The 22108-nt window shown below is 45.0% G+C and overlaps 8 protein-coding genes across 8 annotated transcripts, besides 8 other annotated features; 7 read left to right on the top strand and 1 right to left on the bottom strand.

Annotated features, from left to right (window-relative positions):
- Nucleotides 1-381: part of a mobile genetic element that runs on past the window's edge.
- Nucleotides 382-1011: 630 nt separating this feature from the next.
- Nucleotides 1012-1631, bottom strand: TSTA_051390 (uncharacterized protein; the record flags this gene model as incomplete). The annotated part of the gene is made up of 2 exons (XM_002485611.1): nt 1286-1631; nt 1012-1129 (listed from the first exon to the last, which is right to left on the bottom strand). Exons 1-2 carry the CDS (start codon nt 1456-1458, stop codon nt 1012-1014), a joined length of 291 nt encoding a protein of 96 aa, XP_002485656.1. The 5' UTR covers nt 1459-1631.
- Nucleotides 1632-3204: 1573 nt separating this feature from the next.
- On the top strand, nt 3205-4801 carry TSTA_051380 (efflux pump antibiotic resistance protein, putative; the record flags this gene model as incomplete). Its single annotated transcript, XM_002485610.1, has 5 exons — nt 3205-3305; nt 3373-3579; nt 3647-3997; nt 4054-4421; nt 4494-4801. The coding sequence occupies 5 exons, from the start codon at nt 3205-3207 to the stop codon at nt 4799-4801; spliced, it is 1335 nt and encodes a 444-aa protein (XP_002485655.1).
- Nucleotides 4802-5427: 626 nt separating this feature from the next.
- Nucleotides 5428-7386, top strand: TSTA_051370 (jerky, putative; the record flags this gene model as incomplete). Its single annotated transcript, XM_002485609.1, has 2 exons — nt 5428-5452; nt 5683-7386. The coding sequence occupies 2 exons, from the start codon at nt 5428-5430 to the stop codon at nt 7296-7298; spliced, it is 1641 nt and encodes a 546-aa protein (XP_002485654.1). The 3' UTR covers nt 7299-7386.
- Nucleotides 5979-7040: a mobile genetic element.
- Nucleotides 7387-7872: 486 nt separating the features above from the next.
- Nucleotides 7873-8091: a mobile genetic element.
- A 195-nt stretch (nt 8092-8286) lies between these two features.
- TSTA_051360 (uncharacterized protein) lies at nt 8287-9694 on the top strand (the record flags this gene model as incomplete). The annotated part of the gene is made up of 2 exons (XM_002485608.1): nt 8287-8316; nt 8708-9694. 2 exons carry the CDS (start codon nt 8287-8289, stop codon nt 9692-9694), a joined length of 1017 nt encoding a protein of 338 aa, XP_002485653.1.
- Nucleotides 9006-9096: a sequence feature (GA-rich).
- Nucleotides 9695-10377: 683 nt separating the features above from the next.
- Nucleotides 10378-13914: a mobile genetic element.
- Nucleotides 11353-11679, top strand: TSTA_051350 (uncharacterized protein; the record flags this gene model as incomplete). The annotated part of the gene is made up of 1 exon (XM_002485607.1): nt 11353-11679. A coding segment is annotated over one exon (327 nt), but the record flags the coding sequence as incomplete, so codon positions are not given.
- TSTA_051340 (reverse transcriptase, putative) lies at nt 11986-14073 on the top strand (the record flags this gene model as incomplete). The annotated part of the gene is made up of 4 exons (XM_002485606.1): nt 11986-12459; nt 12541-13176; nt 13255-13346; nt 13497-14073. 4 exons carry the CDS (start codon nt 11986-11988, stop codon nt 14071-14073), a joined length of 1779 nt encoding a protein of 592 aa, XP_002485651.1.
- Nucleotides 14074-14088: 15 nt separating this feature from the next.
- Nucleotides 14089-14165: a sequence feature (GA-rich).
- A 2261-nt stretch (nt 14166-16426) lies between these two features.
- TSTA_051330 (uncharacterized protein) lies at nt 16427-17155 on the top strand (the record flags this gene model as incomplete). The annotated part of the gene is made up of 2 exons (XM_002485605.1): nt 16427-16688; nt 16794-17155. The coding sequence occupies 2 exons, from the start codon at nt 16427-16429 to the stop codon at nt 17153-17155; spliced, it is 624 nt and encodes a 207-aa protein (XP_002485650.1).
- Nucleotides 16712-16791: a sequence feature (G-rich).
- Nucleotides 17156-18060: 905 nt separating the features above from the next.
- Nucleotides 18061-20628: a mobile genetic element.
- TSTA_051320 (uncharacterized protein) lies at nt 18268-18684 on the top strand (the record flags this gene model as incomplete). The annotated part of the gene is made up of 1 exon (XM_002485604.1): nt 18268-18684. A coding segment is annotated over one exon (417 nt), but the record flags the coding sequence as incomplete, so codon positions are not given.
- Nucleotides 20629-22108: the final 1480 nt, after the last annotated feature.

Below are 22108 nucleotides of genomic sequence, written 5' to 3'. Positions count from 1 at the left end.
GGCCATTTTTACGAGAGGATGGTCGTTAGCGATATGTTTAAGTACAAATTGACCTTCCCTCTCTTTTATATATATAAGGACTTGATTTTTCTCGTTCTAAAGGTAGTTAAAGCCTCTTCTGGTGTCCCACCAGATTCCATGCTTTCTTAGTTGTTAGAAAGACACCAGGTTTGCCACAAAGTCCTTGCAGTATGCCACATTATAAAGGCGCAGAATTTAGAGTCTTCCATCAAGGCTGTGGATTTCGATATCCACTTCTCCATATCCTAAGACAGGTACTTGGTGGGTGCCTGCCCATAGGAAGTCTCCTGCTGTCGCTTTCCAGAAGTTCACAAACCTTTCTATCTCATTGAAAACGTGAATTGATAACCCTGAATCCAATAAAGCTGAATATTTTAAAGGATATTCATTAATTGACAGTGCAGCCAAATCCTTTTCCATATGAATATAGCAGGTCGATTTGCAGCTGCCTACTGCCGTCTTAAAGAGTCAATTTGAACTTGCTGTTTCTCCTTGGAAAGTCACCTCATTCTGAGTATTTTGAGTTATAGGTTCTCGTCACTCTTAGGATCAACTTCTAGAGCGAGATCGTTCTTTCCTTTGAGAAGGAGCTTATCCCTGTTCTTTGGTTAGTACACGTCTTACCTCTTTTGCTAATAGTGCATTGCTGTTGAGCCATCTATCAGCTCTTTGTTGAAGCCAAAGTCTTGGCTCAAACTCTTAAGGAGTCTTATAACTAAAAATATAGAAGCAGAAGTCAATAAAGTGCATGCCTCCGCATGCAGGGTAGGTCAGTTTAGGTCTACCTCTTTTATCTGGAGCAAATCCGCTGCGCTGTCCTCCTTCAAATGATTGTGATCATGAACGTCGTTGACCACACTCCATAGCTCTCCCTCACTGCAAGCTTTCTTTATTTTCTTCTTCGCTGTTGTCGCTCTTACTCAGATGAGTGGCGAAAGAGCCTTTTATTATACAGGATTGTTGTTTTGTACGGAGTCGTGGGATAAGTCTCTAGAAGCCATTTAAGAGATCCTTATAGGTAAGAGATTTATCATCAATCTTTGAATCGATTAAGTGCTCAAAAGACGTTACCCACGCCTCATCTAGTGGTCGAATAGCTTCGAGAAACCTAGATGCCCAGTCCTCCGTATCTTGGGCAAAGAACATAGATTTCTTCTTTCCTTAAAGCATGATTTCTTCCCACTTGATCAACCAAGCCTCTGGATCTTGCGGAGTACCTCTGAAAGGTTTTATGTGCTGGTTATAGTTATCTTATATATATTACTGGATTTCTCGCGATCCTTGGCCAACTTGCATCTTCAAGTTATTATACGCTTCCTTCCAACTGTGTGTCACGTGCACATAGGTCTTAAGATAGCTGTAGTACACAGTCTGCTTCATCCATTCAAAGATTTTATCAATGTCTCTACGCTGAACCTCCCACTCACTGAACTCCATTTTGTAGTTATTGAGACATAGATTGAAGTCATTTCTTGCCCTCTGCTCAGTGCAATCATCAGTTATATCTTCAGTTGTGGTGGTTTGGGTTGATTGAGCAGAGTTCTGACGCGTTCCTTAAGCTGCACCTACACAGTTTTGTGTAGTGTTCTGGGATTCAGGTAGATAGTCTTGTATCTTTGGTCAAACAGGTTTCTTAATTGATCTCTCAGTTCCCTAGAGAATAGGAAGAAGATCATTGGCTCTAGCCCAATTAAGAAGTTCGTTTTGCCAATCGTCCCAATCCTCTGGGGAATTAAGCTTATACTTGGTGGCAACGTTGGACAACATGTTGATATAGAGCCGGTAGGGGTAGTCAGACTCTTAATTGTCGGATTGGTCGGTTTATTCCAGGCCAATCCTGAAGAGTGTTTTACTAGGATCAAAGAAAAGAAGTGACTAGCAAGATTGTATGTATTGAGTTCTGTGTCTGTCTTTCAAGTCTTTAAAGCCGGGTCCTTTATAGACACCTTTGGCGGGGTGATTTGTGAGCTATCAGGAGGGGTAAATATTGGGCGGAAATCTAGGTGCCCAGATATATGCCTAAAGGTGCCTTTTAGACCTGTAAGATTGAACAGTCGATCTTTCTGCCTCGTTTGAAAGCCGGATTATCTGACATCCCGGATATGGTGATTGCAGCGCATAAATCCACTCGCCTGCCCTCATTGGATAGCGAGCTTTCCTCGATATAAAGATTTGCCAAGAATCACTCTTACTAAATTAGCGCGCACTCCTACGCTGTGTTATGTATGGCACAGGGATGCCAGATATTTTCATTCTATTAGACACACTTGAATACAATACACGTTCCCACTCAATCTCTCATATATGCATGTATAATTAGACGCTTTTTATGCAGGATGGTTATACGTTTCACCGTAATACGAGGATCCGCCCGGAATTCATGAAATTCAAACAGGCAAAGCTCCATGCACGATTTCCTGCTTTCCAGGATCAGTCTTGCTTCTGTATAAAAGAGTGCTATCTCGGGTCATATACTTACCGAGGCAGACAAAATACGGCTGAAATGAATCCCAGAACGCATCTTACATGGATACACGTTTCAGGTAATAATACTATTGGCCAGGTTCCACAGAGCGCGTAGGGTAATCCGCCGAATCTTTCCTGATCTTCTGCTAGTAATGTAAACATTGAAATTCATGGAGGTTAGGGGGTATTCCTAGATAGGCAATTATACATATATTGATTTGTGTAAACTTGACAACCACTAAATTTGGCGACTGCTTTCACACAGTCGCTTTTGCTCATTGCTACCTATCGAATAGAACAGAAATACAGTGATATGGTGTCAAGCTCTGAAAAGTTCCCCCCAAACGAAAGCGTGCATAGTGAAAATGGCTTCAACTATATCTCAGGATGGAAGCTCCATCTTATCACAATAGGGTAAGGTATACGGAGCGGCCATCTTTCTGTCTTTGTCTTTTATGATCTTGTCTAACCATACCGGTACGTGCAGGCTCTTCCTGGGCATTTTTCTCATCAATTTTGAAGTTACTATCGTTAGTACAGCCGCCGTGTCTATCACAAATGAACTTGATGATTATGCAGCGAGCAGCTGGCTAATCACAGCATATCTGATCACCTACATTGGTAAGAGCCCATCCAGCTATTGACACAATTTTAATCGCAAGGTTTCCCTTTCTAATACACATATAACGGATAGTTGGTCTGGTGATCTGGGCAAAAATGAGCGACTTGGTTGGCCGCAAGGCGACATGTATGACCGCGGTAATAATCTTTACAGCTTTCTCAGGGGGCTGTGGAGCAACACAAACAATGACCCAGTTGTGAGTTTCATTTGATTCCATATTACAGGTCACTTTGATAGGATGCATGCTGATTTTGCTACTATAGAATCGTGTGTCGGGCATTCCAAGGAATTGGCGGCTCGGGGATATACTCAATCTCAATGGTCATGATATATGAATTGGTTCCACCGCCAAAATATCCATTATATACCGCTTCAGCCATTGCTTTGGTCGCGCTAGGGAACGCCATCGGGCCTATATTTGGTGGGCTCATAACGGAGAATACGACATGGAGATGGGTATTTCTACTCAAGTAAGTATGAAGTGAATCTTCTTTGCTATAAAATATTGGTATTGTGACTGGTATTAACGATTCTTAGTATTCCTATTGGCGTCCTTTCCGGCGGCCTGCTACTTTTCACAGTACCCCGTGATTTTCCATATCAAGGAAACAATGAGCCAAGGCAACGACCTCGCCTTGAAAATGTTGATTTTCTTGGGGCACTCTTGATGCTTTCCGCAGTGGCACTGATAGTTAGCGGGTTTGAACAAGCAGCTTCTCTCCTCTCTTGGAGGACCGCAAAGGCTCTTGGGCCCCTGTGTGCCTCAGCAGTTGCGTGGATAGCCTTCTTTGCAAGCCAATATTGGCACGATAATCGCCTCCAAAACCCCATACAGCCTGTATTCCCATGGAGGTTCTGTCAGAACCGGGTAATTCTGGGTTTAATCATGTGCGTTCAACCCTGGAAGTCGCTATTGGAGCTCACCTGACACGACAAACTTTTAGATCTTCATTCATGTTTGGCGCCGTCAGTATTACATTTGTCTTCCAACTTCCTATCCGCTACCAGAATGCTGTAGATCTGAGTCCTTTACAAGCGGGACTCAGGTTACTCCCATTTTCATTGACCGGACCTGTTGGATCTATCATCGCTGCTAGTCTGTCCAAATACCTCCGGATTCCTCCGATATACCTTATGATATGCGGGAGCATTTTACAAATATTGGGTATTATCTTTGCGTCACGAGCACCTACCGGTAAACTGGATTGGAATGGCTTGTATGGCCTGGAGGTGGTTGTCGGCTTAGGGTTCGGATTCTGTTTAGGGGCCGCCACCCTGCTTACTCCGTTCGTTCTGGAGAAACGTGATCTAGGTAAGGGCACCTAAATTCTCGGAATTGAAGTCAGAGTAGAAGAACATTGAGCTAAGTGGCGCTGGTTTATAGCTGTTGGCACGGCAGCTACCGTCCAGTTTCGGTTTTTTGGAGGCGCTGTAGTAGTCTCCATAGTCACGGCGGTAGGGAACAGCTGGATCAAGAATTCTTTGTTGGGCTCATTGGAACCTCAGGAGATAATGTCTATTTTCAGATCGACCGATTTCATCAGAACTCTCCCAGAAAATCTGCAGGCCACGGTACGAGAAGATTTTGCTGAGAGCTTCAATTTGCAAATGCGAGTCGTGCTTGGCTTTGCTGTTGCTGGGACTTTAACTACATTGCTAATGTGGCAGAAATCCCAGGTTAGGGTTCACTAAAAAGGGGCCATTTGGACACACCGAATCACGTGACGTAATAGGCCCCACAAAGATCTGGAGCATGTAGGGATATGTTTTGTTTTCTCTCTCAGCGTTACGTCTGCTATTAGATGTACCTTAATGTCAGCCTAATCACAATCAATTGCTACCTATCTTCTGCCTTACAGAACAGAACCTTTTACAACACCACCTACTGTCACGAGACCGTTATCGAGAACGGATGAATGTTAGGTATTGCACCAAACGACTACATTTAACGGGTATCTTACAGCACCAAACGAGATTCTTTACGCGGATAGATACCGAGATCAATGAATATATTACTAACATTGAACGAGAACACATACTGACACTAAACGGGAACGTACATTGTCAGAACGAATTGGTGCTAGTACGAGTTGGTGCCAGCACGAGATGGTGTCGGTACGAGTTGGGTTGAAGTTCTCGTTCTCAGTGATGACGACTATCTCCATATTAATTCCTTAAGAAGTCCTTAGCCAAGACACCAAATGTGATGGTTGCCTTGCCACGGGGCTTCAATTCCTCCGTAATTATCGGATCCAAAACAAAGACATCAAGCGACTTTGGCCTAGCGCTGGATTTCACCAATGCCAGCAGTACTCGCGATGAGTGCGGCCGGTAATTTTGTTAGTACGATTTTCCTACAGGGGTCAAATTCCAATCGATTTTGCCAGTCATATCTGCATACTAAGCTAATACAGTAAACCCTGGATATAAGATCCCTGGCTTATAGTACAACCCGACTTATAGCACCGAAAATCTGAAAATTTTTCATTCCTCATACAAATGTGCTTTATACCTGGCTATAAGACATAAGCACCATCATCTCTAAGCTCCCATACAAAAGTGCTTATAACCAGGAAGATTACTCAGCATTTTCCAACGTCAAGTCATCAAATATCCGTCAAATATGCTGCAACAACGCGCTCAACGACGCCGAAAAGCTATCCCTAACGAGTGGAAAGCAGCCCTACGCGCTCAACACCGAATCAATCACCATCTCACGCATCAAAATTTGAGAAAATGGTTTGAAGATACATACAATCAACCAATCGATCGAGCTACAGTAACACGAATCCTTTCGTCGAAATACGCGTTCATTGACGAGCTCCAAGAGTATCAATTGAAGGATAAACGACGCCGTTTTGAGCAGTGGCCTGAGTTAGAGAAGGCTGTCATGGATTGGATAAGATTAGCTGAGACCGAAGCTCCTATCTCACAGGAAGCTATACGCTACAAAGCGCAGCAATACTGGGGACATCTATATCCTCATGATCCTACACCATCATTTAGCAATGGCTGGCTATTTGGATTCCAAACACGGAATAATATAAAGAGCAGAAAACATCATGGAGAAGCTGCAAGCTTATCTATAGATGCTGCAGATCAAATGATCAAGATTCGTCAACTTCTTGCTTCATATCCTCCACAAGATATCTTTAATTGTGATGAATCCGGTCTATATTGGAAGTTATTCCCTGATCGGGGTCTCTCAACACGTTCCCTGCCCGGCCGCAAGAAAGATAAGGCACGAATTAGTATTCTTTTTGCATGCAATTCGGATGGCTCGGAGCGAATCCCTCTTTGGGTTATTGGCAATGCAAAAAAGCCACGAGCATTTACTCACGCTCATATTGAGCCTCATAATCTTGGTATCCATTGGCGGTCTAATGGGAAGGCATGGATGACTTCGGATATCTTTAAGGAATGGCTTTATGCGTTCGACGCGCAAATGGCAGGCCGGCACGTGGTTCTATTGATGGATAACTTTTCTGCGCATGAAGCTGCAGTCAAGGAGGTCACCGCAGATCTAAAGCATACAGTTGTTATATGGCTTCCCCCTAATTTAACAACAAAATATCAACCTCTTGATCAAGGGATTATCCGAGCTTGGAAGGCTCTATGGAAGCGACAGTGGGTTCGATATATTATTAACGAATTCGATCGTGGAATTGATCCTCTATCTACAATGACAATCCTTCGTGCCGTACGGTGGGCAGTTAATATATGGGAAGATCAAGTCACATCAACAACAATTACCAATTGCTTCAAGAAAGCTCTTCATGATGAGACTGAGGAGGAGTTTGAGAGCGCGTTATTGATACATAATTTGGAGAATAGTCTGCAGGATCTGAAGCTTACAAACCGGGTTCAAGATGTCATGGATATCAATCAATTTCTGAATCCTCCAGATGAGCAAGTCAACGATACAGTGATGGATATTGATAATATTGTTCTAAGCCAATTCGAACTCCCTCAGACTGATGAGCTGGAGGAAGATGTTGTTGAGGAGCCTATTCCACTCATTACATCCCAAGAGGCTTTACAAGGCCTTTATACTCTTCGTCTTTTTGAGGAGCAACGTGATAAAGCCGATACCTCTTTTATTCGAGTTCTTACCCGGTACGAAAATCTGCTTACAAAGGAGAAAGTTGCTACGCAGCGTCAAACAGATATCCGTCGCTTTTTTAGATAATGGACGACGCAATCACGATACAATACTGGATCCGCTTAAGCCTCGTTAATTTCCATTTGGATTTACGACACAATATAATTTGAAGACGCTCCGAGTTCAATTCTCAGGGAGTTCGTGAGGTTTCTTTTTTGGTAGAGTTTTTATATCCCGTATGGAGGCACCCGCGGCCCCGGAATCAATATTATAGATAAAAAAAGAGCCCCGATCTCTTCTTATACTCTAATATCAGATTTATATTGGATTCCACACGTAATCGTGTCGTTGATACGCTTCGGATGGGTTTAGACTGTAATCATCACATATTGGCGTATAGCCGCGATGACGAGTGTATTAAGCAACCGACTGCGCCGCGGACTCTCGTTGATTCTATACAGATTGATACTGATATATGAGCTCTACGAGATTAGGGCAAATCGTCGTCGTCAAAATCGTCAAATTGGAGTTGAGGGGGCTTGAATATGCGATTGATATAGAGAGATATATATTTTTGTATGGGCGCCCGACGTATAGCACCACCTGGGTTATAGCACATTTTTGGGCTGTCTGAATTAGGTGCTTATATCCAGGGTTTACTGTATTTTGTATGACCACCTTGGGCCTCAATTACAGCTTGGCATCTAGCCTACATAGAATTAATCAGCTCCTTTAGAAATTGCTTAGGTAAGGCATTCCAAGCAGCGCATACAACCTCACGTAATCGATCATAAAAAGCTGCTCATCCTCTGGATATTGCTTCTATATCTAATCCTTCATCCAATTCCATATTACATATAACTTCAATTGGATTAAGATCTAGTAAGAATGCTGGCTAATATATTGGATATATCCCTGAGATTGTAGCTCTTTTTAGTCTTCCTACTAGCATGCCTAGGTGCTCCATCTTGCATGAATTAAAGCTAGTTATTCTCTCATACTAAGCGAAGATAACTATTAATAATTAGTTATTTCTGTCTAGGTTAGTTCGGGCTAGACAAAGACCAATTTCAACATGTTGAAAATTGCATCGACACGCGCGGAGGTAACGTGACCTAGGATCCTGGTCTTTATTCGCCACTTTGAGTTAAGGGTAGTATAGTCTTGGCGATGGAGTGTAATATCCTTTTTATATGGTGGAGACGGTTCGCATGTCAATGATGTGAGTTTGGAGAGCTGTATAGCAATTAGGTCAACTACCGAGCAATGCTAGCAAATTCATTACTTCTGTCGGAACGTGAATATCAAACCTAGCGCGTTTCGGCACTGAATATCAGTTAGTCTAACGCGGCACGTGCGTGCCGCGTATATATGTAGTTAGCTACTCCCCGTCCCCCTTACTCTTGCAAGATTTTCGAGTTGATAGGCGACTTCCTTATAATTATTCATATCAAACAGTCGGAGGCTCAAAATCCTCAACCCTCTCTACCACCTAGCTCCCAGGAGTGCAGCCTTTGACGCGTCTCAACGCGCCCGGCAACACCATGGCGTGTAAAGGCCCTGGTACAGACGGCCCTCTACAGACAGCCCTTCTAGAATCCACGTCTGCAGCCACAACAAGAGCTTCTGAAGGACAGAAGATCTTCAGCCCCATAGCTGCATTCCTTGATAAACACCGCAGTCAAACCACTGGCCTTGCTCCTCACCTACTGAGAGCCCTCACCGCCCTAAGCGATGACCTCGCCTCGGTAGCTCAACAACATTTCAACGCCTATATTAGTGGTATCTCGACGACCTCCATTCTACCTGCCCTGTCTCCTTCCCCTTCCTTTTCTCCCATCCTAAATCCCTTACCCCCTTCACCCCCTCCCTCACGTCCCCCCTCAGGTCTTAACCAGTCAACTTATGCGACTATTACCCAATATGCCCCGGTCAAATTAACCCCCACTACTCACTCTAAATCCCCTGTTAAAAAGCCTATGCCTCTGGTAAAACAACCCCTTCCTGACAACCGGCTCTTCGTACGCCTCCTAGCTGACCATGCAGCTAGAAAAATGGAAGCCTACGCCATCTACTCTAGCCTACGGTCTCAACTAAACTCAAACAGTGCAGTGCTAAAAGAAGTTCAAGCCACAAAGACTGGCTTCACACTATGCCCCTCATCTCCAGAAGCCCTCCTAGCCCTTGAGGCCCAAAAAGAGACTATCTCTGCATTCTTTGTTAACTGCCAGATAGAACGCAGCTCCCGATGGGTCTCATACCGAGTCACCAATGTGCCAAGAAAAATTGGCCAAATCTTGGATGGCCGATACTCTCTAATCCCTATCAATCCTACACTACTATCCTTAGAAATCAGCGAAACTACTGGGCTCAAGCCTATATCTATCAGCGAGACCGCTACAAGTGCCGCCAACCCTAATACTCTTTCCTCAAGCTGGTTTGTCAACTTCCCAGAAGGCACGAAATCACCACTGCCTATCTAACTACGTCTTTTTGGCACTATCACCAATGCCCGTCACCTCTCTAAGAGAACAACAGTTATCCAATGCACACGATGCTGGAAATGGTATAATACACAATTCTGTGCCCGCCCCTCTCGATGCCGGCTCTGCGGCTCCTTAGAGCATACTGAAGAGGGCCATGTCAACCGCTGCACAGCCCTAGAGCCTCATCAGTGCCCTCCTAGATGCATATACTGCCATGGACTACATCTAGCTGATTTCCTAGAATGCCTCCTGCGCCCTAAAGGCAACACTAAACATACTAAAGCTTAACAAGCAGAGATCCGCAAATCCTGCGCCATAAACCTCGCAAAAGCTCGAACTGAAGGAGGATGTAGCTCTTAGCTTTTCATTGGTATACAAGAAACACCTATGGCATTAGATGAGATGCCAACTCAGCCTCCAACCCACAAGATTATCTCTTCTTTCCGTTCAGTAACCCCCCCACCTCGCGCCTCAACTGAAGATCCTCTAATTACAGCTCGCGCAGTCTGCTTTACAATACCTCAATCACAAAACCAGTTCGCCTCTCTTCTTAAACGGGAACTATGATCTATTACTATCCAACTCAGAAGGCGCCTCTTAAAATCCTACAGCTAAATGTAGGGCACGCGCCAGATGCACATGAAATAGCTCTCATATTGGCATATATAAGTGATATTGATATTATCCTAATCCAAGAACTATATACTTTTAAAGATCTTAGTCGACAGATCACTAAAAAACACCCATTATATGAATGCTTCTCCCCAACTGACAGTTGGGCGATAAGTGGCCGACCACGAGTCCTCACCTATGTTCGAAAGAAGAAAGGCATTCGGACCTCCCAGCTTCGCCCCTTCACAACTGACACTAAAGAGGCCTTGGATCTCCTGTTCCTTCAGATTTTCTCACCCACAGGAAAGTCTGCTCTGATAGTCAACATCTATAACGCCCTAGCAGGCTCCATTAGAGCAGGTGAAGCCGCGAAAGCTCTCACAACCCTGCCAGAGGCGTATCTCCCTTAAGCAACAATACTTGCAGGCGATCTCAACCTACTACATAATAGATGGCAGCCCTCGCTACATCGCAGCCCCACACCTTTCGCAGAGCCATTTATTAACTGGCTGGATCTCCAGGGTCTAGTACTCATTTCCGACATAGACTGTCCCACACATGAAAGGGGTAACGTGTTAGACCTCAGTTTCGCCTCAAGCCCTCTGGCACTCGCAGGAGCCAAAGCTAGCATAGCGAGCCACTTAGATGCAACCTCAGATTATCAACCACTAATTACCACTGTTCCATGGGATCAGAGATACAAGGAAACAGCTCAGAAACTAAGATTTGACACACTAGATCACACTTCCTTCCTTTCGCTCCTCGCCTCTAATCTTGCTAGCACCGAGAGCTCAGCCGCGATAGAAGAAGATCTTGATGCTTTCGCCAAAAAACTGACATCTGCAATTCAAGGAGCATATAGAGACTCTGCTAAGAGGACCATGACACAAGGCATAGAACAACTATGGTGGAACGAAGACTGCAAGAAAGCTTTACACAATTACCGCTTAGGCCTCTGCTCAAAGACAGACTTCCGCAGGATAACTAGATGGTCTCAACGACAATTTTGGCGAGAGAAGCTCTCTACAGTAATATAAATAAAGGATATTTTTGACATGAGCAAATGGCATAAGTCTACAGGCATCTTCCGAAGCCCTCCACTAAAAGATCCGCTAAGGCCCAACAGCCTCCCAGCAGTTACTGTACACGAGAAACGAGACATACTAGTCCGCAATCTTCTCCAGAACTCGGCAGAGGCAGGAGACATACCTCTGGACTCCCCAACAGTGCCTTCCACTAGTCTCTACTTCCCAGATATATCGATGCTACAAGTGGAGGAGTCAGTACTTCAGGCAGGAAACACAGCCCCTGGCGCAGATGAAATCCCAACCTGCATACTCAAAGTAGCCTGGCCTCTGATCAAAGATAAGGTACTAATGCTATATCAAGGGTGCCTAAAGATTGGTCATCATCCTAAATGCTTTCGACACGCAATCTTAGCAATCATCCAGAAACCAAAAAAGACTGATTGGTCTTCACCTAGATTATACAGACCAATCGCTCTCCTATTAGTACTTGGCAAAGGACTGGAGCGCTTGGTGGCATGGAATATGGCATGGATCTCTATATACCATAAAGTATTAGCAAGGCAACAATTTAGGGCTCTCCCACTAAGATCTGCAACTGACCTGACTACATGCCTAACACATGATGTTGAACAAGCGCTAAATCAAGGCATGACTGCCTCACTCCTTACTCTAGATGTCAAAGGCGCCTTTGATTCTGTACTTCCTGGCAGACTGATCCGCAGACTACGCGAGCAGGGCTGGCCTACCAATCTCGTTCTCTGGATTGCCTCCTTCGCTACTGGAAGATCAGTTCAGATCCGACTCGATGGAGAGATCGGCCCCTCAACAGACATTACCTGCGGTCTTCCACAAGGATCCCCAGTATCTGGCATTCTTTTCATGCTCTACATAGCGCCTCTATTCCGTCTAGGAAACCCAAGGAACAGATTTGGTTACGCGGACGACGCAGCCAACCTGGCGATCTCAACTTCTCTTACTACTAATTGCGAAGCCTTATCAGACTCACTTCAAGAAGCTCTTAATTGGGGCGCTGCAGAGGGCATTACATTTGCACCAGATAAATACGAGCTTCTTCACTTCTCCCGACATAAAGCAGACCAGGACCCAACCCGCACACCTTCAGTGAAAGCTGGATCTATTACAATATCAGAAAACACTAAACAGCTATATCTATGATGGCTAGGAATCCTCTTTGACAAAAAGCTAACGTTCAAATGGTACGTTAGAGAAACAGCATCTAAAGCTCTCACTGTGGCCAACGCTCTTCGCTTTCTAGGGAATACTGTTCGAGGAGTCAAACCTGATTTACTACAGCAGGCTGTATCAGCCTGTGTACTCCATAAAGCATACTATGGCGCAGAAACCTGGTGGCCAGGACGTACTCGCCCTGGACCTTCCCAGATTTTAAACCGAGTTAGAGAATATTTTGAGAAACTAACTAAAGTAATACTAACAGGCGCAAGAGCAGTCCTTCCAGTCTTCCGCACAACCCCAAAGCCAGTCCTTTATCGAGAGTCTGGATTCTCTCCACCAGAAATCGAACTAGATCGAATAGCCCTCCTTGCAACTGTCCGCCTATGGCGTCTCGACCCTTATCACCCACTTCGAAGATGCGCAGAACAGATCGCTAGTAATGGCCGACAAATCAGCCGATTTGCTCGCCGTACACTGGCCCTCCCAAACTCTGAACAGATAAACCCTCTCCAATACGCTCCCTGGTACCCTCGCGAGCCTCGTGGGAATGCTCAAGCTCGAATAGGAGCTCCCATGGGACGCACCAAGGAACAGGCAGCGGCTAATTTCATGGCTTTTCAACGTACCATCCCTAGCTCAGATATTGTAATCTTTTCAGATGGATCTAGGCTAGCAGATGGACGTGCAGGGGGTGGCTATATTGGACTTCAAGCACACCATTAGTTCCTCCGCTCCTCACTCTCATACGGACACGGGAAAGAAGTCTTCGACGCAGAAGCAGAAGCAGCTCTAGCTGGCGCTCAAGCAGTAATAGCGTACCCAATAGCTTAATTTACTACCAATCTATGGATCTGCCTTGACAACCTGGAAGTTGCCATACACCTTTTATCTCCCTCTACAGGATCTTCCTAAGAAATCTTTGAATCCTTCCACACCCTTGCAGCTGCCTGGCCACTTCGCAAAAGGCTTCCTTACACCAAAAGCGGATCTATCCAAATCCGATGGGTCCCTGGACACGCTAAAATCCCTGAGAACGAAGCGGCTGATCTCGCTGCCAAAGAGGGAGCTGCCTCAATCCCTCCTGATCCTCACAAATCCTCATACGCCTCGCTAAAGAGATACGCCAAGACTCAATCCCTATCCGCTGCTCAGTCACAATGGGAGAAGGTGGCACCACAGAGCTATCAAGATCTAGAAATAACCACTTCCCCTAAGCGCCCTGGGGAGCTTCAACTCAACCGACTTGACCTTGGCCATGTTATTGCGGCCTGTACTGATCATGGAGACTTTGCAGACTACTATGAACGCTTCAATCATGATGATGCTTATCTTCTCTACCAATGCGGAGCACGAAAAGCACCTCTGCACTTCTTCTTCTGTCATATAGCTAAGAGACGAGCCCCTCGGCCTCCTGGGCCCCCTTCTGAGGTTATCTCTTTTCTCTTAGGCACTGCTAAAGGAGCACAAAAGCTAGCCTCATGGCTAGCAGAGACCCACTTCTATGAGGATATCTGCCCTCGCCAACCTCTCCTTAGCACCTAGCTAAGACAGCCCTACTCTTCCTTTATATTTCTCTTCTCCTTCTTTCTTCCTCTTCTCCTTCTTTCTTTCTCTTCTCTTCTTTCTTTCCCTCTCTGCAAAACTTACTGTTCAGGTATAATAGTGGTGGAGTAATAGGTCATGGAGTGTAGGCGGACCATTGCAGCTGGCAAATACCTAAAACCCACTCAAAGTGGACCTCCCTGTAAGACCACGGCAGCTATGGAAATGCGCCAAAGAGTCTCTTATTTGTACATAAATCTGATAGGACCCGAAACCCGAGGCTTACCCCTCGGCGGCCTATGTCCCAGTAGGGATCGGTGGGAAGCGTGCGAGTCACGAACCACGGCCGTTAAATATACACACACACACACACACCCCTTACTCTTGCCACTCTTATTTCTTCGCACTCTTATTTCTTCGCACTCTTATTTCTTCGCACTCTTATTTCTTCGCACTCTTATTTCTTCGCACTCTTATTTCTTCGCACTCTTATTTCTTCGCACTCTTATTTCTTCGCACTCTTATTTCTTCGCACTCTTATTTCTTCGCACTCTTATTTCTTCGCACTCTTATTTCTTCGCACTCTTATTTCTTCGCACTCTTATTTCTTCGCACTCTTATTTCTTCGCACTCTTATTTCTTCGCACTCTTATTTCTTCGCACTCTTATTTCTTCGCACTCTTATTTCTTCGCACTCTTATTTCTTCGCACTCTTATTTCTTCGCACTCTTATTTCTTCGCACTCTTATTTCTTCGCACTCTTATTTCTTCGCACTCTTATTTCTTCGCACTCTACTTTATGCGCGCTCTCCCGCTGCGCGGTGCAGATAGGGGGCTCCCGCGTTACTTAACTACGCGTATTCTCGGGTTACTCGACGCGTTGGATTCCGACGCGTCGAATAAACCCAGCCATATGGATCTATTTAGTAGACACCATATTAAACCTCTCCACCTCGGTGGAGCAGTCTATTGAAAGATCAGCTAAGGTAATGCGAGATTCTTTCGATTACTACTGTTTAGAAAGATGCCTAGGGGCTTTCCAAAAGCCAAATTGATCGCAAGAGGGATATTGGATAGGAAAACCACTCAACACGAACCTGTTTGTAACAACCAGCAGGCTTTAGGGTCTAACTATTCCAAGAAATGCGCCCAATACGTCTCAAGTTGAGTTTCAGCTACACCAGGTGAAGGCTTATATGTTCGAGGATGGTTTCAGCTCCCTCGGACTGCACCTTGACTACTGGAGCTATTCAGAGAAGGGAGATCTGGTACACATTGTATATCTATAAAGATGGCAGATGCTCCAGGATAGCAAAAGATAGGTTTCAGTACATTGACATTCCATACCCTACCTTGTATACTCAATTTTTGTGATCCCTCTTGAATCCCTATACGTATCCCTTGTAACGTTGTTACACTGTTCTAGGAGAGTGACAGGGCACCCTCGAGTTCAGCCAGCTCTGAGATTGAGATAGAACCCCCAACGTTATGAAATTACCAATGAAGCTATCTCAACGAGGGCTGGAACGAAGCCTAAGTGCTCTTAGAAAGTAATAGAAGTTGTTAAGGCTAACAGAAAAGTGGTTGCCGGATGTATTAAGGGCAAGGCCTACACTGAGACTGAACTACTTATCATTCTGGACAGACACAGCGCACCGCTTTCTAAGTATAAAGGTATAGGGTGGGAACTGAGCTAGGTTAGTAGGAGTCAACTATACAAGTATTATGCTAGGCGGGTATTACAAGTATTGACTTCTGTAAGACATGGTCAGCTACTAGAGGGAGACTTCTAATAGTAATGGGAAACTACTTTATTATAGTAATAAAGTAGCGGGCCGTAGCACTATGAGGATGACTAGAGGGTAACTAGGAAGAATATATTCCTAGCTCATACCTAGGCTATGACTATCTAACTGGTATCTTTACTTCCAACCCGTACTTGGGCTATAGCAGCGTGGTATCGCTGGCACCTATACTGATATTTTATTGGTATCTGTGTTTTCAACTCGTACTTGGACCGCTACTATGTGGTATCGCCGGCATTTATATCTATTAGATTGGCAATGTGGTATCGCCGATATATTCTTTCTAGGAGGCCTACGGAGATCTTATAGTGGCTCGAGAGGACGGATGTGCATGTTAGTCGGCTTAGAGAAGGAGTGCATTATGCCTGACTCGTACTCAGGTCCCTGGGATAGATATCCTAGCGCGGTATCGCCCATAATGCAATTGCCTTTGCGGCTAGCTTAAGGTGCAAACTCCAGAGATGTTGATAGCAGCAGATCTTTTGGCCTGGGGTTCTGCCAATAGGAATGGGTAAAATCACCACCGAAGCGAGAAGGCAAGATGGAAGATGGTATTGGTATCGACCGGACTTGTTAAGGCTTTGCCACAGGCGACCGCGAGCCGCCCAACTCCTATTGTCTCTGGCGCCACGTCCGCAGCCACGACAAGAGCTTCTGAAGGACAGAAGATCTTCAGCCCTATAGCTGCATTCCTCGACAAACACCGCAGCCAAACCACCGGCCTGGCCCCTCACCTACTGAGAGCCCTCACCGCTCTAAGCGATGACCTCGCCTCAGTAGCCCAACGACATTTTAGCGCCTATATCAGCGGTATCTCGACGACCTCCATTCTACCTGCCCTGTCCCCTTCCCCTTCCCCTTCCCCTACTCCAAATTCCTTACCCCCTTCACCCCCTCCCTCACGTCCCCTCTCAGGTCTTGAACAGTCGACTTATGCGACTATTACCCAATATGCCCTGGTCAAATCAACTCCTATTACTCACTCCAAAGCCCATGTTAAAAAGTCTATGCCTCTGGTGAAACAACCCCTTCCTGATAACCGGCTCTTCGTACACCTCCCAGCTAACCATGCAGCTAGAAAAATGGAAGTCTATGCTATCTACTTTAGCCTATGGTCTCAACTAAACTCAAACAGTTCAGCACTAAAAGAGGTTCAAGCTATAAAGACTGGCTTTGCACTATGTCCCTCATCTCTAGAAGCCTTTCTAACCCTTGAGGCCCAAAAAGAGATTATCTCTGCATTCTTTGTGAACTGCCAGATAGAACGCAGCTCCTGATGGGTCTCGTACTAAGTCATCAATGTGCCAAGGAAAGTTGGCTAAATCTTGGACGGTCAATACTCTCTAATCCCTGTCAATCCTACACTACTATCCTTAGAAATCAGTGAAACTACAGGACTTAAGCCTATATCTATCAGCGAGACCGCTACAAGTGCCACCAACCCTGATACTCTCTCCTCAAGCTGGTTTGTCAACTTCCTAGAAGGCACGAAATTACCACTGCCTATCCAGCTACGCCTTTTTGGCATTATTACTAATGCTTGTCACCTCTCTAAGAGAATAACAGTTATCCAATGCACACGATGCTAGAAATGGCATAATGCACAATCCTGTGCCCGCCCCTCTCGATGCCGGCTCTGCGGCTTCTCAGAGCATACTGAATAAGGACATGTTAACCGCTGCATAGCCCTGGAGCCTCATCAGTGCCCTCCCAGATGCATACACTACCATGGACTATATCCTGCTGATTTCCCAGAATGCCTCCTGCGCCCTAAAGGCAACTCTAAATATACTAAAGCTTAACAAGCAGAGATCTGGAAATCCTGTGCTATTAACCTCGTAAAAGCTCGAACTGAAGAAGGATGTAGCACTCAGCTCTCCATTGGCACACAAGAAACACCTATAGCACTAGACGAGATACTAACTCAGCCTCCAACCTATGAGATTATCTCTCCTTTCCGTTCAGTAACCCCTCCACCTCGCGCCCCAACTGAAGATCCTCTAATTATAGCTCACGCAGTCCACTTTATAACCCCTCAATCATAAAATTGGTCCGCCTTCCTTCTTGAACAGGAGCTATGATCTATTACTATCCAACTCAAAAGGCGTCTCTTAAAATCCTATAGCTAAATGTAGGGCACGCGCCAGATGCACATGAAATAGCTCTCACATTAGCATACACAAGTGATATTAATATTATCCTAATCCAAGAACTATATACATTTAAAGATCTTAGCCGACAGATCACTAAAAAATACCTATCATATAAATGCTTCTCCCCAACTGACAGTTGGGTGATAAGTGGCCGACCACGAGTTCTTATCTATGTTCGAAAGAAGAAGGGCATTCGGACCTCCTAGCTGCGCCCCTTCACAACTGACACTAAAGAGGCCTCGGATCTCCTATTCCTACAGATTTTTTCGCCCATAGGAAAGTCCGCTCTGATAGTTAACATCTATAATGCCCCAGCAGGCTCTATCAGAGCAGGCGAAGCCGCGAAAGCTCTTACAATCCTGCCAGAGGCATATTTCCCTCAAGCAATGATACTCGCAGGCAATCTCAACCTACTACACAACAGATGGCAGCCCTCACTACATCGCAGCCCCACACCTTCTGCAGAGCCATTTATTAACTGGCTGGACCTCCAGGGTCTAGTACTTATCTCTGACATAGACTGTCCCACACATGAAAGGGGTAACATGTTAGACCTCAGTTTCGCCTCAAGCCCTCTGGCACTCGCGGGAGCTAAAACTAGCATAGCGAGCCACTTAGATGCTATCTCTGATCATCAACCACTAATCACCACTGTACCATGGGATTAGAGATACAAGGAAATAGCTCAGAAACTGAGATTTGACACACTAGACCACACCTCCTTCCTCTCGCTCCTCGCCTCTAATCTCGCTGGCACCGAGAGCTCAGCCGCAACAGAAGAAGATCTTGATGCCCTTGCTGAAAAACTGATATCTACAATTCAAGGAGTATATAGAGGCTCTGCTAAGAGGACCATGATACAAGGTATAGGACAACTATAATAGAATAAAGACTGCAAGAAAGCTTTACATAATTACCGCTTAGGCCTCTGCTTAAAGATAGACTTCCGCAGGATAACTAGATGGTCTTAATGACAATTTTGGCAAGATAAGCTCTCTATGGTAACACAAATGAAGGATATCTTTAATATGAGTAAATGGCATAAGTCCATAGGCACCTTCCAAAGCCTTCCACTGAAGGATCCACTGAGACCTAATAGCTTCCCAGCAGTTACTATACATGAGAAACGAGACATACTAGTCCATAATCTTCTCTAAAACTCGGCTGAGGCAGGAGACATACCGCTGGACTCCCCAGCAGTCCCTACCACTAGTCTCTATTTCCCAGATATAACAATGGCACAGGTGGAGGAGTCAGTACTTCAGGCAGGAAACACAGCCCCTGGCTCAGACGAAATCCCAACCTGCATACTCAAAGTGGCATAGCCTCTGATCAAGGACAAGGTACTAATGTTATACCAAGAGTGCCTAAAGATTAGTTATCACCTAAAATGCTTTCGACATATAATCTTAGCAATTATCCAGAAACTAAAAAAGACTGATTGATCTTCACCTAGTTTATATAGACCAATCGCTCTCCTATCAGTACTTGGCAAAGGACTGGAGCGCTTAGTAGCACAGAATATGGCATGGATCTCTATACACTACAAAGTATTAGCAAGGTAACAGTTTGGGGCTCTCCCACTAAGATCTATAAATGATCTAACCATATGCCTAACACATAATGTTGAACAAGCACTAAATTAAGGCATGACTGCCTCACTCCTTACCCTAGATGTCAAGGGCGCTTTTGATGCCGTGCTTCCTAGCAGACTCATCCGCAGATTACGTGAGCAGGGCTGGCCCACTAATCTTGTTCTCTGGATTGCCTCCTTTGCTACTGGGCGATCAGTCCAGATCCAACTTGATGGAGAGATTGGCCCCTTAACAGACATTGCCTGCAGTCTTCCACAAGGATCCCCAGTATCTAGCATTCTTTTCATGCTCTATATAGCGCCCTTATTCTGTCTAGAAAACCCAAGGAACAGATTTGGTTACGCAGACGACGCAGCTAACCTAGCAATCTTAACATCTCTTGCTACTAACTGCGAAGCATTATTAGACTCACTATAAGAAGCTCTAAACTGAGGCGCTGCAGAGAGCATTATATTTGCACCAGATAAATACAAGCTTCTTCACTTCTCCCAACATAAAGCAGACCAGGACCCAACCTATACACCTTCAGTAAAAGCTAGATCTATCATAATCTTAGAAAATACTAAATAGCTATATCTACACTGGCTAGGAATCCTCTTTGACAAAAAGCTAACATTTAAATGGCATGTTAGTAAAACAGTATCTAAAGCCCTTACTGTGGCTAATGCCCTTCGCTCTCTAGAGAATACTATCCGTGGAGTCAAACCTCATTTACTACAGCAGGCTGTATCAGTCTGTGTACTCTATAAAGCATATTATGATGCAGAAACCTAGTGGCCAGGACGTACTCGCCCTGGATCTTCTCAAATCTTAAATTGAGTTGAAGAATATCTTAAGAAACTAACCAAAGTAATACTAGCAGGCGCAAGAGCAGTCCTTCTAGTTTTCTGCACAATCCCAATATCTGTTCTATACCAAGAGTCTGGATTCTCTCTGCTAGAAATTGAACTAGATTAAATAGCCCTCCTTGCAACTGTCCGCCTATGGTGTCTTGACCCTTATCACCTACTTTGAAGACGCGTAGAACAGATCGCTAGTAATGGCTGACAAACTAGCTGATTTACCCGCCATATACTGGCCCTCCCCAACTCTAAACAGATAAACCCACTCTAATACGCTCCCTAGCACCCTCGCGAGTCTCGTGAGAATATCCAAGCTCAAATAGGAGCTCCCATGGGACGTACTAAGGAACAGGCAGTAGCTAACTTTATAGCTTTCCAACACACTATCCTAGCTTAGATATTGTAATCTTTTCAGATGGATCTAGGCTATAGATGGATATGCAGAGGGTGGCTATATTAGACTTCAAGCACACCATCAGTTCCTCCACTCCTTACTCTCATATAGATATGGGAAAGAGGTCTTTGACATAGAAGTAGAAGCAGCTCTAGCTGGTGCTTAAGCAGCAATAGCATACCCAACAGCTCAATTTGCTACCAACTTATAGATCTGTCTTGACAACCTGGAAGTTACCACGCGCCTCCTATCTCCCTCTATAGGATCCTCTTAAGAAGTCTTTGCATCCTTTCACACCCTTGCAGCCACCTGGCCACTACGTAAAAGGCTTCCACACACCAAAAGTGGATCAATCTAAACCCGATGGTTCCCTAGACACACTAAAATCTCTAAGAATGAAGTGGCTAATCTCACTGTCAAGGAAGGAGCTGCCTCTATCCCCCCCTCTCCATACAAGTCCTTATATGCCTCGCTAAAGAGATACACCAAGACTTAATTCCTATCCACTGCTTAGACATGGTGGCAGACTGTAGCACCACAGACATACCAAGACCTAGAAATAACTACATCCCTTAAGCATCCTGAAGAGCTTCTGCTTAACTGACTTAATCTTGGCCATACTATCGCGGCCCATACTGGTCATAGAGACTTTGCAGACTATCACGAACATTTTAATCATGATGATGCTCATCTTCTTTGTTGGTGCGGAGCATGAAAAGCACCTTTGCACTTCTTCTTCTATCATATAGCTAAGAGATGATCCCCTCGTCCTCCTGGGCCCTCTTCTGAGGTTATCTCCTTTCTATTAGACACTGCTAAAGGAGCACAAAAACTAGCTACATGGCTAGTAGAGACCTATTTCTTTGAGGATATCTGTCCTCGCCAACCTCTCCTTAGCACCTAGCTAAGTCAGCAGCTTACGCTCTGCTATGACTTTGGTGGACAAATGCACCGTAGAGACCTTGTATTTTATATGGGGATTTTGAATTGTCAAATCAATAAGCTTCTGTTTATCCTCGTCCGTTAACTTCGCTGGGGCTCCGGAACGAGTTTTTGAACGTTGATTTATACGCTCTTACTCCTTCTTGATTGTATTCCGAATAGTTGTCATAGGGATTTCTGGGTGCGCCCTGTGTATCCGTTTATAACCCCAATGTGCCTCTGTATGAAGCTCGCATATTCGAGCCCTCATACAAGGATCAAGTTCCCTACGCGCTGTGCGGCGTCTTGGTGGAGGCATTTTATT

Source organism: Talaromyces stipitatus, genomic scaffold (assembly GCF_000003125.1).
Source record: "Talaromyces stipitatus ATCC 10500 scf_1105507295515 genomic scaffold, whole genome shotgun sequence".
Lineage (NCBI taxonomy): Eukaryota > Fungi > Ascomycota > Eurotiomycetes > Eurotiales > Trichocomaceae > Talaromyces > Talaromyces stipitatus.
The sequence above is the reverse complement of the archived record's forward strand: the minus strand, read 5'-3'. Positions and strand labels throughout refer to the sequence as shown.